The following is a 14,773-nucleotide window of genomic DNA, read 5'->3' on the forward strand; positions in this document are numbered from 1 at the left end:
GTGGGACCCCCAGGGTGCCCAGTGGTGGGGTGCCTGAAAAGTCAGGTCTATCCCTAGGGAGACCTGATGCATTCATGGCATGAGTAAGGCAGCAGCCGCTCCTCCTTGCTGCCCTGGCGGGGGACTGAGGTCCTGGACCCCCCCGCTGCCAGGGCTGTGTTTGACAGACAGCCCTTCTCCAGCCTGCTGAGAGCCGTCCCCTCCTTCCTCCCTGCTCAACACGCAGCCATCCTCAACTCCAGGCAAACCTTTCCTCCAGCCCCGCTCCCCCTGTCCCCCCGCTGCCTCCATCCGCCAGCCAGCCCAGCACCAGGACAGTGGCACCCCTCCTTGCCTGCCATCGCTTCACCCGCTCCCCCTTCTCCCTCCCTATCGCCGGAGAAAGCGAGAAGAAAAAGTGTCGGAGCCGGGAGCGCATAGCAACAGGATTCTGGGATGAAGAAGATTCGGCAGCAGCATCTCCGGGAGGTGAGATCCTGGAAGCGGGGTGTCCCCTGGGGCTGGGAGCCTGGGAGCGGGAGCCAGGCATGCCCATCGCCCCGCGATCCCCTGCCCAGGGAGCCTCCGTGTGCCGCCAGCAGGCTTTCCCCTGGCAGGGATCGCGAATGGGGACAGTGCGTGCGTGGGGCCAAAGTGGGATGGTGGGGAGAGGGGTGGGGGGCATTTCATAACCACTGTTGTGCCTGGCTGCGATGAGCAGCCCCCAGAGGCCCTGTGCTGCAGGCAGAGCTGCCCGTTCCGGCTGGCCGGCCGCTCTCTGCCATCCCTCCCCTGCGAGCAGGTGCTGCCAGCCATGATCCGTGTTGTGTCTGGCTGGGCGGCTGTGGGTGGGCACCCGCGGGCAGAGCTGGCTCCCCGCAGCATGGAAGCCCGGGGATGCTGCTCCCACCAGCCCTGGGGACTGCCTGGGCTCGGGGTGGGGGTCCTGAGGGGTCCCCCGCGCTGAGATGGGCACAGGGAACCAGGCAGTGCGTTTCCCACCTGCAGCTCGGACTGCCTCCTCCTCCTCCTCCGTAGGATTTAAAGGGGTCTGGGTGGTGCTAGCCCCTGAACTCTGGGTTCATGGCAGAGCTGGCAGAGCTAGAGAATCACAGAACAGTTTGGGTTGGAAGGGACTTTAAAGATCATCTAGTTCCAACCCCCCTGCCATGGGCAAGGACACCTTCCACCAGACCAGGTTGCTCAAAGCCCCATCCTGCTGGAAACCCTTTTTAAACCCAGCTTTCAAGCTTTCCTATCCTAGGCTCCCCTCCACTGCTGCTTCGCTCTTACCAGGCTCTCTGAGTCCTCATCTCCCCCTGCATCAGGGAGCGAGCCCCTTCTCGTACCCATCCCGCATGGGGACATGGTGGAGCAGGGTGGCAGAGGCTGGCAGCCCCAGCTCCTTCGTGGGGACGCGCTGCTGCTGCCGGGGGGTCAGCCCTCCCCAGAGCATCCCGGGCAGCGACACAGGGCTGCGAGCCCCTTCAGCTCTGCCCTCTGCCAAACCTTGCCCACTAACCACAGGGCAGGGTGACTCCAACCCGTGCCAGCCTTCAGATGAATGAAAACCCAGAGGAGTTTCATCCCTGCCAGGAAATTCCTGGGATATTGGGACACAACCTAAAAAAGCCAGGAGTGGCCTGGTGAAAGCCAGCAGCTATCTGACGGCAGCCTCAGGGCTGCCTACCTTTCTCCAATGTTTGGAGGCATCATCTGGTTCTTCCCTCTCCTCCTCTCCCCTACAAATTGCTTTTCCAGATGACTTTGTGACTGCAAGATCCATTAAAAGTTGTCTTTGTCCTTTCCAAAGGCTTTCTGAGATACTTGAATTTCTCTGCTGCTGGTGATCCCGTTTAACATCCATTCAGGAATTCACTCAGTCCCACAGCGATCAGCTGGAATGGAAAGCAGATGTCTCCGGGGTTATTTTCCCCATTCCCAGTGCTGCTCGGGGCCCTGCTGTCCTTCATTACCCCAAAAACACTCTCACTGAGCTCCAGATGGGGAACTTGGTGCTTGCAGCCACCCGGCACCTTGGGGTCACCGTGTTGGGCATTGGGCTTGCCCTGAGCCGGCTGTGGCCAACGGAGAAATTGGCACAGCCCCGGCTGCAATGCCCGTCCCAGGACCCCGACAGCCTCCTCTCCCTCTCATTATGATCCGCTTCCCATCGGTGAGCTGGGAGTTTTAAGCCTTCTCACCAGACATGTTTTAGACAGATGGAAATTCCTCTTTAATAGAGAAGATCTTTCTCAGGCTCTAAGGATTTCAGGTTGGCTTTCGCATAATAGCATTTCCAGAAGAGCTGAGTGGATGTTTTTGATTTGTTTGATTATTTGCTTTGGGGGTTATTTGGTAGAAATGGACTAAAGCCCACGGGGCCAGCGGTGGGAGCCAGGATTTGGGCTGTCCCTCCCCGTACCCGGCCAGGCTGCTGAGCAGCATCCTCCTGCCTGAGCCACTGCCCTCCTCCGCCTGCCACAACCTGCCTCAGACCTTCCCTGCTCCTTCCCCGGGGTTTTCGGATGAAAGACCACAAGGGTTTGCAGCTGTGCATCCTCCCTGCAGTCTGGAGATCGCTGTAATGAGTTTGGTTCAGCCTCAGCCATCTCCAGCCCCCAACCCCCCTGTGCTGGCTCCAGCACCGCTTGCTCCCTCTCCTGGCATGTGCTGGGGGAAGCCGGGGTTAGTGCAGCCCTTCAAGGGGCTCTTCCACAGCAGAGAGATGCTTTATTTACTTCACTTTGTAAGCGGTATTACATTTGAATTAATTTTTATGCTGTTTTTTTTTTCTCAGAGAGATTAATAAGCAATTCAAACTGATCTGAAGTGACTCACACTTTACAGACACGCTGTGCTCGCACACGGCTCGGATCCGCGGGGAGAAATCTGGCGTCAGGTGGCATTTCTCCCAGTCGAAGGCTGTGGTCCACGCACAAAACACTGACAAAATAACCCCACAAGGCTAGTTTGAATGGAGACAAAATAAGATGAAAAAGTAACTTTAATCTGGCTGTTTTTTCACGGATACAGCTGAGTTTTGCACTGGTTTAAGTAAATTGGTTTACAGAAAATAATTAGCACAGGGCAATTTCCTCATGGAAGCCAGCTTTTATATTGGCAGAGACTAAAGTGCTTTTTCTTCTTGGTGACCTTTGCTTTGCTGACTCCTTTGGGAGCATCTCCCGGTGAATAATGGAAAGTGATGCCGCGTTCAAAGAGGACGTTGTTGCCAAGGGAGCTGTTAGTCCCCGTCTGTTTATAACCGCGAGACGGGGAGCCCGGGTTGAAAGATGGCAGTTGAGGGTGGAAAGCGCTAGAGCAATATCGTAGCACCAGAGCACTTCAGCTGCTGCTGAAAAAGAAAATTCCTGTTATGACAGAGGCTGAAAGGGAGCATTAATCCTAAAACAAAAGGGCTGGAAGAGACGACATGTGAGATTTCCAGCAGCCTGAAGCAGAGGGGTGTGGATCTCTCTGATATTTGGGACAAAAATGGGCCAGAATCCTTAAATCCTGCATTTTTCATTTCATTTTAACTCAGGCAAATAGGCCAGGTTTGCTCTGATTTCTATGCAAAGGCTGTGATTTGGGGCACTTTGGGCATCGCAGTCATGGAGCAGCCTCTGTGTGTGTTTTCCAGCAGCATCCCTGGCCCGTGCCTGCCCAACCTACCCGATGGGGACAGCAATGTCACCATCCTTAGGGACTATCTGACTCCTGAGCAGGCGCTGCTTTCTGCCCTGGGGTCCTAAATTTAAACTGCAGAGCTCCAGCTAAAGACACTAACAAGGAGGGCAGTCATCACTGAGACAGGGGTGACCAACTACATCCCATGGCCTTTGAAAAACGGGGACTGAGATGGGAACTGGGCTGTTTGGAAAAGGTCCCGCCGGTTCCTCTCTTTTTGTTGCTTCTGTGTGGATTGCCATGCTACATCTGATGGATGAGCACCTGCACGTCGCCAGGTCACGCAGCTCTGCCAGTGCCCTCTTGCAGCTGTTCAGGATTCAGGCAGAGGTGGAGAAATTAGGCGAGAGGTTTTAATTATCTCCCAGCATCGCTGCTTGCTGTTTTTCTACGATGCCAACCTGGAAAGCGAGAGCTCCCCAGGCAGCGTGAGGAATCAGAAGCTGTTTTTTTGGGGGGAGACCAAACTGTGATGGCCCCATAGCTCCTGTCCCAGGGACCTTTATGAATACAGGCTGTAGCAGCTGAAACTCTCAGGAGGGATGTTGCAGGGCAGTCTGTCCATCACCCACAAACACAGGTTGCTGCAGGCCATGCCCGCTGGGTGTGCTGGGTTAATTAGCAGGCATGGCCACGATGTGAAGTTACTGAGAGCTGTGTTAAACAGCTGCAGGAGGGCTACCAGGTAGCGATGGTTTTATAGCAATAGTGTTTCATTTGGGTCACATTTTGACTTTTCAGCCTGTGTTTCTGAAGCTTTTTCTTCTGGTTTTAGTGTAACGCCTTTGCTCAGGCTGTGCACTCCAGGTTGGCTTTGGGAAGAGTTTGCCCCGGCTCATCCTGTCCCTCGAGGGATTTGCACGCTGGGTGGGGACGGGTTTGCCTCCGCGTTTGGTGCCTTTGGTGCTGGCAGCCCCGGGGTGCCGATGGCTGGAGGAGTGGGGTGCACCCTGCGAAGTGTGGGAGCGTGCAGCCTTCGCCATCGGCAGCATGGCTCCTTGTCTCCATGGGAACCGGCAGCAGGAGCATCCTGTGGTCCGGCTGGAGAGGAGGAGGAGGAGGAGAGGAGGTGGCTGCCACCTTCCCTGGGGGGCTGCAGCGCTGGACTCTGCTCGCCAGCCAGCTCTCATCTCCAGGAGGACAGAGATCTGCTGCAGGCTCTGAGCACATGTGCACATGGGTGCAGGGAGACCCACACCTCGTTCTGCCTGATCCCTCCAAATCCAGGCCCCTCTACTTCAACCACATCCCATGGGCTCGTTCCCTATAACTGCATGAACTCAGGCACACGGAGATGGCTGCTTTTATCTTTTGAGAGCCCGGGAAGAAAGGAAGGTTCCCAAATGGGCTCCTTCTGCCCTGGTCTTGTGCCTTGTCTTCAGGGATCCCAGCATCCTTCTGTCTCTGTGCCTCAATACCAGCCGAACCCGATATACCCCCAGGCAGGGGCACAGAAACACGCAGTGGTACAGGGGCAGGATCCTCATCCCACCCCGTTTTGCTGCCCGGTCTTGCCGAGGAGATATCTGCGATGGGATCTCACCTGGCAGCAGCTGGCTGAGGCTTTCAGTTTTGGTGACTGCTGGTGAGATGGGAGCAGGGGGGATGCCTTCCCCACTTTCCCAAGGTCAGGAGGTTGGGGAGGTTCAGATAGACCAAACCTGTCACTGCAGACCTGATGTAAACACACACATGAACACCAAGGAGCCCTCTGTCCTCCTGGTGCATCACCCCAACCTAAATGTATTGCAGAACTCGCACCTCCCTCTTGCAGAGCTGAGGCAGCCAGGAGGAAGGGAATGGGTTAATCCCCTGCCTGCTGAAGGGCTGCGTGTGCCTCACTGATCCAGGGCGGATTAGGAAAGCTGGAAGGAGCTCTCTCAGCAGGGACAACTGGGAGCGCGTCACTAAATCCCCACAGTGGAGGCTTTTGGCAGTTGGAAAAGCGTGAAAAACGCACGGAGCATTTAATGGCAGCCCACGTGGGGCTGGGGTGTCACGCTCCCTGGCATGCTGGTGGTGGTTCTTCCCCTGCTATCCTCATGCCCATGCTCTGCAGGAGTTCAGGAAAGTTTATCACAGACCCTTGGAAGGATTTCTTGAGAAACTGGGGTTGCAAGATGGGTCTTGGCCTCCCGATGTGAACGGGGGACATCCTGCCCTTCCCAGGGGAGCTCTGGCCATGTGGGATCACATTTATCCCCTTTCCTTGCTCAGCAGCAGAGCAGGACATTGGCTGGGGTGGTGCACAGAGAGATGCTGGGATGAGGTGCCCCCAAGGGACAAATGTCTTGGGAGTCACAAATTCACACCTGAGGTCTCAGCACTCCTTCCCTCTCTCCTGCTTTTTCCTCCTGTGTTATTCCTTCCCTCAACCCCTGGTTGCCCTCTCCCATCCCCTACTCTCTTGCTCAGCCGGTGACACCAGAGCTCCTGGTGAGCCCCAGCAGCCAGGACGGGGACCTGGGCTCTGAGTGTCCAGAAGACAGAGGGAACTGGACGGGGCGGCTGGATTTCCTCCTCTCCTGCATCGGATACTGCGTGGGCCTTGGAAACGTCTGGAGGTTTCCCTACAGGGCTTACACCAATGGAGGAGGTACTTGGTCATCCTTCAGAGTGGCCACATCTCCTGCTCACAGAGCTGGGCTGGTGGGATATGTCTCTGAAGACACCCCTTCTTCTCAGGGCTGGGAAGTAGCGTTTGTTGTCGTGGGGTGAAGCCTCCTCCTGCCCCCCATGCTTTCTGTGGGTCATTAACCACCTGTACCCAGGTGTGAAATGCACTCACCAGCCCACTTCTGCACTCATGGCCTCGGAGACATCCCCAGCTCCATGCTGGACTGAACACCACCTGAGCATCCCACTTGGTTTCTAATAGCTTCTTGGTTTGGTGTCCTCCAGGACTTAGCGGAATCAGCAAGTGCTTCCCAGGTATCAAGGGAGGGGAGCGAGCCTTTTGCAATGTAAGAGCCCAGTGCGATGGTGCAAAGTGCCCAGTGTGTTCAGCTGCTCGCAGAGTAACTGCTTGTCACATGCAATAATAATTGGAGAATTTCACAGTGTTTGTGAAAGATTCAAGGAGAAAAGAGAGTCAGGGGCAGGGGGGGAAACAAGGCACTGGGTGAATCACAGCCCCTTCCTCCTGTACTAATGGTGAGCTGTCACCCCTTGCTGTCTTCCAGATTTTGGTGTAGATCCCTCAGGGCCACAGATGTTAAAAGAACTTTATTCCTTGTCATAGATGGGCTTTAGGTGTTTGCTCTGTGTTATTTTTAGGGTTTTTCTCTTGCTTCTTGCAGGAGCTTTCCTGGTTCCTTACTTCATCATGCTGGCCATCTGTGGGATCCCCATCTTCTTCATGGAGCTGTCACTTGGTCAGTTCTCCAGCCTGGGGCCACTTGCTGTCTGGAAGATAAGCCCTCTCTTTAAAGGTGCGTGAGTGAAGTACAGAGCCTTTGCAAGGCCTCTGGAAGAGCTGCTTGATGAGGACACAGACCAGCAGCAGCATCCCATGATCCTCAAAGCTCTTGTTAGAATCAAAGGTTAAATCCTGGGGGAAGGTGGAGCAGGCTGGACTTCTGGGTGAGCTGTTTTAGTAGCTGTAGGATACGTATGCCATCTATCAGTCTTTGGAGGCTCTGGATATCATGACCAGCTGTAGAAATTGTATGAAAAATCTTAAGCCAGCTAGTGTACAAAATACAGCATCAAAGCTAGGTGATGACTGTTAAAGGTAAGAATAAAGCATTCCAAAAAATGGTCAAATCAAATACTTTTACTTTCAATATTAAGTTGGAGTAAAACCATCTGTATGGTGCAATAGATCACGAATTCAAAGAAGGCATGTCCAGAGGGCATAATGGAAGTAAGAGGCTCCCCCACCAGCTGAATCTCTGACTGATTAAACATTTGGCTGCTGAGATCCAGTGTGTGACCCTGGTTTTGGATGTGCCATCTCCGGAGAGATGGCTCACTCCTTCTTTACCCTCTCCTTCCTCCAGGCGTTGGCATGGGCACGATCCTCATCGTCTCCCTGGTGGCCATTTACTACAATATGATCATTGCTTACGTTCTCTTCTACCTCTTTGCATCCCTCACAAGCGACTTGCCCTGGCAGCACTGCGGCAACTGGTGGAACACCGACCTGTGCCTGGACCACCACATCATCAAGATGGGGAACACCACTTTCCCCGTCAACATCACCAACACCGTCAGCCCCAGTGAGGAGTACTGGAGGTAAAGAGGTCAGCCCAACCCGGCCGTGGGGACATGGTTGGCATCCAACCAGGGAGAGCATGGGGATGGGATGGGGGGTGAAGGTCCATGCTGCACGTCTCATGGCATGGTGGACGCTCATGGTGGGCGTTGTGGGTGCAGTGATGGGCTCTCGCAGTCAGCTGTGGGCACTATCTCAGTTTAGCCATCAGGATAACATCCCTGGGATGTGGGAGGTGTCCATGATCTAGCACTGCTTTGCTGGCCTGGAGATATGTTAGACTGAAATGCATCCCATGCCTGGACCATCTGGGAATTTGCTCTCAAGCCACCAGGCATCCCCTCTGGGGTCTTTAATGCAGAAATCATACCAACTGCTCCCCTTTCCCTGGCAAATAGCTGCCAGCACCTTGCTGCTCTCTCATTGTTGGGATTTTTGACAAAGCATTGCAAGGTTCAGAGAGGGTCTCTGGAAGAAGGTGGAGGGTGCCCGTGGCCGCTCACTGGCGGTTCTCCCTTCCCCCTAGCCGGTACGTCCTGCACATCCAAGGGAGCTCTGGGATCGGGGATCCCGGGAGGATCCGCTGGAACTTGTGTCTGTGCCTGCTACTTTCTTGGACTATCGTCTATCTGTGCATCCTAAAAGGAGTCAAATCCTCTGGCAAGGTAAGGGCTGCCCGGTCTCCTTTGGGGGGGATCTACAGCGGTGCTCACCAGTGCCTGGGATTCTCTGCACATCTGGGAAAGTGAGACCCGTAAGCAACGTCATCTGGGCACAGGCCATTTTGGGGATGGCTTGTACACCCAGACACCAGCAGGGCTGACACCGCCAGCCCTGCTGCATCCCAGGACCCCAGAACCGCAGGGTGATGCCGGGCGATGCGGTGTCCCACCCCAGGGACAGGGCTGGGAGGAGCACTCGTGCTGGGCTCTCGCTCCCGGCTCTCCCAGCTGGCTCTGCTCTCCCACAGGTCGTGTACTTCACCGCCACCTTCCCATACCTCATTCTGGTGATGTTGCTTATTCGTGGCGTGACCCTGGAGGGGGCCTGGAAGGGGATCCGGTTTTACCTCACACCCCAGTTTGATCACTTGCTGTCTTCCAAGGTGAGCAGGATCTTGTGCAGTTTGCTCAAGACACAAAAGTGAACTTTCTTCTGCCACCTCCAGCATGCAACAGAGGTGGTTCCCTTACTCAGGTGCCTTTTCTGGCCACCCCTCGACCCAAAGTCCTCTCTCTTGGTTGCTCCCAGACCACAAGCATTTGCCTTTCAGCACTCTGCGTTTGCTCCACACCTTGCCTATACAGCTCTTCCCACCTGGTACCCTCCCTTGGGTACCAGGACCATGGGCAGGATCAGCCCATCCCCTGTGGTGGGGTGGTGGGTGGCAATGGGTGCCTGTGGTGGATTTGGCTGTCCTGTTTTCCTCGATGTGTGGAGCAGGGAGTTCCCTTGGGTCACCAGTGTTGGTAGCAGAGACCACCCAGTTTTACAAGGGTGTTTAATGCCATGCTGGGCTGGCTCTAAAATGCTCTCATCAACCCTTCCACTATCCAGCTGACCCACTACGAGTGGTGAGCATGTTAGCAAGGAAAGGCAAAGACCCCATGGGCTTTGTGTGCCTGGAGGGCTGGGGAAGATGTGCTGGGGGCTCTGGGGAAGCATATTTCCAACTCCCTCTTCCTCAAGGGGAGGTTTCTAAACCCCTGCTCTCCTCAAACCTGTCTCCTTCCCCCAGGTGTGGATTGAAGCAGCCCTGCAGATTTTCTACTCCCTTGGAGTAGGCTTTGGGGGCCTCCTCACCTTCGCCTCGTACAACACCTTCCATCAGAATATCTACAGGTGGGAGCCAGCTGCTGTCTCATGAAAGTCATGGGTTGAGGGAAGCCATGAAAATCTCAGCTAGTTCATCCAAAGTCAGCAGAAGTACATGGTGCAGCACACAGTCACACAGCGCTGCTCCTTGCCCAAGCACCCTACAGATACCTGGCAGCTTGCAGAGGCTCAAGAGGGACAGAAGGATATGTGGAAGAAAAGTCTCCCAAGCATCCAGACACAGTGCATGGCTCAAAAGTTTTGGGATGCAGGTGCTGAAGGCTGAGGATACTTGAGGCTAGTTATGTGTGTTTGTCCTGCCCCCAGCATCTGTTGCAGGTCACCAGCAGAAAGGAGAGTATGGGTGTTGGACATTTGGGCTGATCCCCTCCACTGGGGAAAGCAAGCGTGGGAGGAACCCCACAAAATGACCCATGTCATCGATACACACTCCTTTTGACTTTGGAAAGCACATGCCAAGAGAGACCCTGGAGGAGAATCACACTGGGTCACCTTACTGTGGCACCTGGGGCTGGCAATGCCACTGTGCACTGGTGTGGGGTGGGAAGGAGTGGGCATGTTCAGAGCATCTTCTTTCTCCTCTTTAGGGACACCTTCATCGTGACCCTGGGCAATGCCATCACCAGCATCCTGGCAGGGTTTGCCATCTTCTCCGTTTTGGGATACATGTCCCAGGAGCTTGGGGTCCCTGTTAACCAGGTGGCAAAAGCAGGTGAGGCCAAACGAAGACCCTTTCTCCTTCACCCTCTGCCTGGGTGCACTGAGGAGCATCCCTTCCAGGATGGAAGACATCTGAGGGTGTCAGTGTGAGAGCTGGAGCTGTATGCTCAGCTGGCCAGGGGGAATGAAGTGAGGGGACCAGTTCCTGCCATGCAAACCTTGAGCAGCACCAAGTGATGTCTAACAAAGGCCCGAGCAAGGAGCAGGCTGGTTCTCCTGCACCTCTCCACCCTCTGCTGCAGGACCCCTCCTGCCCATCTTGTGAGAGCCCCGGCAGGTCCCTGCCAGAGTGCCGCTCTGCAGGGCTCTCCTCTCCTCTCCTCCATCCCCTTGTGCCCAGCACTGTCACCTCCTTCTCACGCTGCTGTCCTTTTCCTCCCCTAGGTCCTGGCCTGGCTTTTGTGGTGTACCCCCAGGCCATGACAATGCTCCCCCTTTCTCCATTCTGGTCTTTCCTGTTCTTCTTCATGCTGCTAACCTTGGGCCTGGACAGCCAGGTAAGGACAGAGCCCACCAAGCCAGCTGTGCTGCCCAGGCAGCCCGGGGTTGCTCAGGGGACCCTCTTCTCCTTTCTGTGCAGTTTGCCTTTATGGAGACCATCGTTACGGCAGTGACAGATGAATTTCCCTACTACCTGCGGCCAAAGAAAGCTTCTTTCTCAGCTGTCATCTGCATCGCCCTCTTCCTGATGGGCCTCATCCTCACAACAGAGGTAAGGGTGGGGGGCTGGATGCGTTGTGGGGACCGACTAGGGCCTCATTTTAGGGAGTGCTTAGGGCAGGGGCCACATTTGCAGACACGTGTATTCACATCAGCTAACAAGGTGGAAGAGAGATGATCGATGAGCCTGGGCTTCCTGGGGATGTGAGGTCCAAGGGGAGCGACACAGCAATATTCCTGTCCCTGCACCAACCTCAGGAGGAGAGTGATGTCTCCTGGGGGTGCCTGACCACTGACTTCCCCAGTGCCCACAAAGGAACTCAGGGGACGTGTCCCCAGAAGTGGGAGGACATGGATGGGGGTTTGTTGGGACAATGGTCCCAGAGATTCTGGCCACCGTGCTTTGCCTCCACAGGGTGGGATGTACTGGCTGGTCCTGCTGGATGACTACAGCGCTGGCTTTGGTCTGATGGTGGTGGTGATCACTACCTGCCTCGTGGTGACACGTGTCTATGGTAAGGGGGTTTGTCCCCACAGGGGCACAGGGAAGGGTGGGCTGTCTGTATGAGAGAGGGATTTAGAGGGTAGGGGAGCCAGCAGCCTCGCAATGGAGCATGAAATATCTCTGCTTCGACCACTTCTTTCTTCTTGGCCATCACTGGATTCACCTCTCCAGAGATATTTGGGGTGCTGAGCCTGGTCCCTCAGACAGCACTGGCTGGGTCCCCCTTCCTGCATCTCCCAGCTAGGAGGGGAGACATTTCTTTGCTGTAGAGGGTGCAAACCACTGCTTTGGTTGCTGCAGGGCAGCCTGGTACAGGCACCTGGCTCTGGGGGAGAGATCACAGCTTCTGAGTCGCTCTCCCTCTCCCTCCTCCAGGCATCAAGAGGTTCTGCCGAGATGTCCACATGATGCTGGGCTTCAAACCAGGGCCCTACTTCAGAGCCTGCTGGATGGTCCTGTCCCCGGCAACGATGATGGTAACTGCTCAGCTTGAGGTGCTGGATGGTGCTGGAGAGCTGCAGTAGTGCCAGCATCCCTGGGTGACCTCCCCCTGTGACAAGTCACTCTGCTGGTATCTCCTGCTGGTCTCCGCTTGCCCCAGGGACCATTCTGGTTCTGCTGGGAGGTCTCCATCATCTCCAGGCCTTTTTTGAGCATGAGACCTTCAGAGAGCTCTGGACTGTCCTCAATTTCTTCCCATCCCGCAGGCTCTGCTGGTGTACAACATCATCAAATACCAGCCCTCTGAGTACGGCAGCTACCGCTTCCCCGCCTGGGCCGAGATCTTGGGCATCCTCATGGGAGTCCTCTCCTGCCTGATGATTCCTGTGGGCATGGTGGTGGCTGTGCTCCAAGAAGAAGGGACGCTGTGGGAGGTAGGAAGTGATGGGGCCTGGCATTGCCAGGGAGCACCCCAGAAGTGTGTGGGGGTGACCATGAACCACAGCTGAACCTGTATCCTCCTGCTCTTTCTGCATCCTCTCTCCTGGAGGTGTGTGGCCCCGTCCCTCCTTGCTGCCCATGGGCTGTGAGAGATGGCACGTCCCAGGGCATTTCCATCCAGGCAGGCATGGAGAAGAACGTTGTCCCTAGCTTGGGGCAGGCATGGGGCACTGGGACTTTGCTCCCATTCTGCAGGAGCAATGACAGAGCAAGGAGGGCAGCTGCCGGGCTGTGCAGGCACAGGTGGGATCCCTCTGCTGAAAGGTTTCGCCTAGGAGCAGTTTATGGAGCTGCTCTCTGCCCTCCCAGCCCCGGCTGGGCTTTGCTGCTCTCCCCAGGCTGTGAAAAGCAGAGGCAGCAGAGCTTGCTGCCCTCCCCAGGCAGCAGCTCGTCGGCTGGAGCACTTACTGGCTGCAACCTGGCTTGGCACTGCTGTCAGCACAGCGGCACAGCCAGGAACCCCCTTGGCTGAAGCTAACCCCTTGCCTGGGTGACCCTAACCCCACACCACAGGGCCATAGCCCTACAACAGCCCCTAGCTCCTGCAAGCCCTTGCCACCAGCACCCACAGACCATAACACCTCCCCAGCCCACAGCAGGGCACTTCTACAGAGCTGCCTTCCCAAAAAGCGTCAGGACAAGCTTTTGGCCCCATCCCATCCTCACTGGGGGCTCTTCCAGTCCCTTGGGGCTGGCAGAGCATGCCGTCCCCCGGGAGGGGTGGGTGAGCTCCTGGGTGGGGGGTGCCGGTGCAGGGTGCCCATGCTCCCTCCGCCTGTGTCCTCGCAGCGAGTCCAGCAAGCCAGCCGGCCCGCCATGGACTGGGGCCCGTCGCTGGAGGAGAACCGCACCGGCATGTACGTGGCGAGCCTGGCCGGCAGCCAGTCCCCCAAGCCGCTGATGGTCCACATGCGGAAATACGGCGGCATCACCAGCTACGAGAACACGGCCATCGAGGTGGACCGGGAGATGGAGGAGGAGGAGGAGTCCATGATGTGAGGGGACGCACCTCAACGCGGGTTGGAGGGGGGGGCTCACCCCCCCAGTTTGCACAGGTTGCACTGCGGCACTTCAGGATGGCTCCGGGGGGGTCTTTCGGGGAGCAGCTGGGAGCTGCCAACCCTTCCAGCCTCCTCACCACCACCCTGGCCGCGCCAGGATGGAGCTGCTGCCTGTCCCGGTGCTCCCAAAGTGTTTCTGTTCGGTGTGACAAGCTGTGTGACGAGTCCGTGCGTTCGTGTGACAGTGTCTGGTGCAAGTGTCTGGGCTGCCCCACTCCCACCCTCGGCCCCAGCCCTGCCCTCCCGGCGCAGGGATGCTCGGGCTGCGGGGATGCTCGGGCTGCAGAAGGTGGGGAGGAGGAGGAGGAGGTCCTCTGCCTTGGTCTGTTCTCTGCTCGTGTGTATTTAACTCCAACAACCCACAAACACGTGTGAGAAAGGACTGTGATATGTGCTGAGGATGGTGCGTGCCGGTGCGCTGTGCTCATACACAGGTACTCCAGCAAAACCAGCACAAATCAGTCCTGCTAAGAAATCCGATCTAATAAATGAGCAGATAAAAAGCATTAGAAGGAAAAAAAAACCAAAAGCTTTATAAACAAACCAGCTTGGACCTTTCCAAGCTTGTAGATCCCCCAGGGACCTTGGTGGGTCAGGGCAGCTCTTGCTATGGTGCCTGGCAGGGCTGGGGCGAGCTGAAGGAAGGGAAGAGGCTGGGTGACCCCTTCCCCATGTGTGCAGGAGCTCAGGGACAGGTCTCAGCTGGAGCCAGTGCCAGAGGAAGACCCGTGTCCATCCCTGAGGGGGGATCTGAGGACTGTCCCTAGCCCTGGGTGCTGCTTTTCCCAGGGAAGGGCGAAGGGCTGGGTTTCAGCGCCTGCGTGTGATTTAGGGGTAGCTCGTCCTGGGTCCTGTCTCCCAGAGGCCCCATCTCCTGCCAACGCTGCTGGCCTGGGGGTGCTGGTGAGCTCCTGGACGGGGCTGTTTGGGCCTGACGCTTCCAGTCCCCATCACCCCGGTGTCGTGCGCCTTCTCCCGTGTACCGTCGGCTCGCCTTTAAAAAGTGGTGTGTGACACAGCCTCTGCGTGGGTTACTTGGGGGGTCCTCAGCATGCAAGAAGGGCACATCTAAGGGGGCTTCCAGGGATGGGGGGCACAGCCCCCATGGGCTTTGTCCTGCAAATCTCTGTCCCGCCCAAAAACCCAGGATAAACAGAAAAA

General features: G+C 56.4%; 1 protein-coding gene across 1 annotated transcript; it reads left to right on the top strand.

The window, feature by feature from the left end:
* The first annotated feature begins 435 nt into the window (after nt 1–435).
* SLC6A7 (solute carrier family 6 member 7) lies at nt 436–13,550 on the top strand. The gene is made up of 14 exons (XM_068408759.1): nt 436–468; nt 6,088–6,268; nt 6,972–7,103; nt 7,674–7,908; nt 8,415–8,553; nt 8,859–8,993; nt 9,627–9,730; nt 10,312–10,436; nt 10,829–10,941; nt 11,025–11,156; nt 11,520–11,619; nt 11,985–12,085; nt 12,317–12,484; nt 13,341–13,550. Exons 1-14 carry the CDS (start codon nt 436–438, stop codon nt 13,548–13,550), a joined length of 1,908 nt encoding a protein of 635 aa, XP_068264860.1.
* Nucleotides 13,551–14,773: the final 1,223 nt, after the last annotated feature.

This window comes from Nyctibius grandis, chromosome 10 (assembly GCF_013368605.1).
Source record: "Nyctibius grandis isolate bNycGra1 chromosome 10, bNycGra1.pri, whole genome shotgun sequence".
NCBI classification, from domain to species: domain Eukaryota; kingdom Metazoa; phylum Chordata; class Aves; order Nyctibiiformes; family Nyctibiidae; genus Nyctibius; species Nyctibius grandis.

What these genes read in the sequence shown, in the direction of transcription:
- SLC6A7 (XM_068408759.1), top strand. Translation starts at nt 436, where the DNA reads ATGAAGAAGATTCGGCAGCAGCATCTCCGGGAG. An exon ending in GCCTCATCCTCACAACAGAG is followed by an intron (nt 11,157 to 11,519) that starts GTAAGGGTGGGG and finishes TTGCCTCCACAG; the next exon opens with GGTGGGATGTACTGGCTGGT. An exon ending in AAGAAGGGACGCTGTGGGAG is followed by an intron (nt 12,485 to 13,340) that starts GTAGGAAGTGAT and finishes GTGTCCTCGCAG; the next exon opens with CGAGTCCAGCAAGCCAGCCG.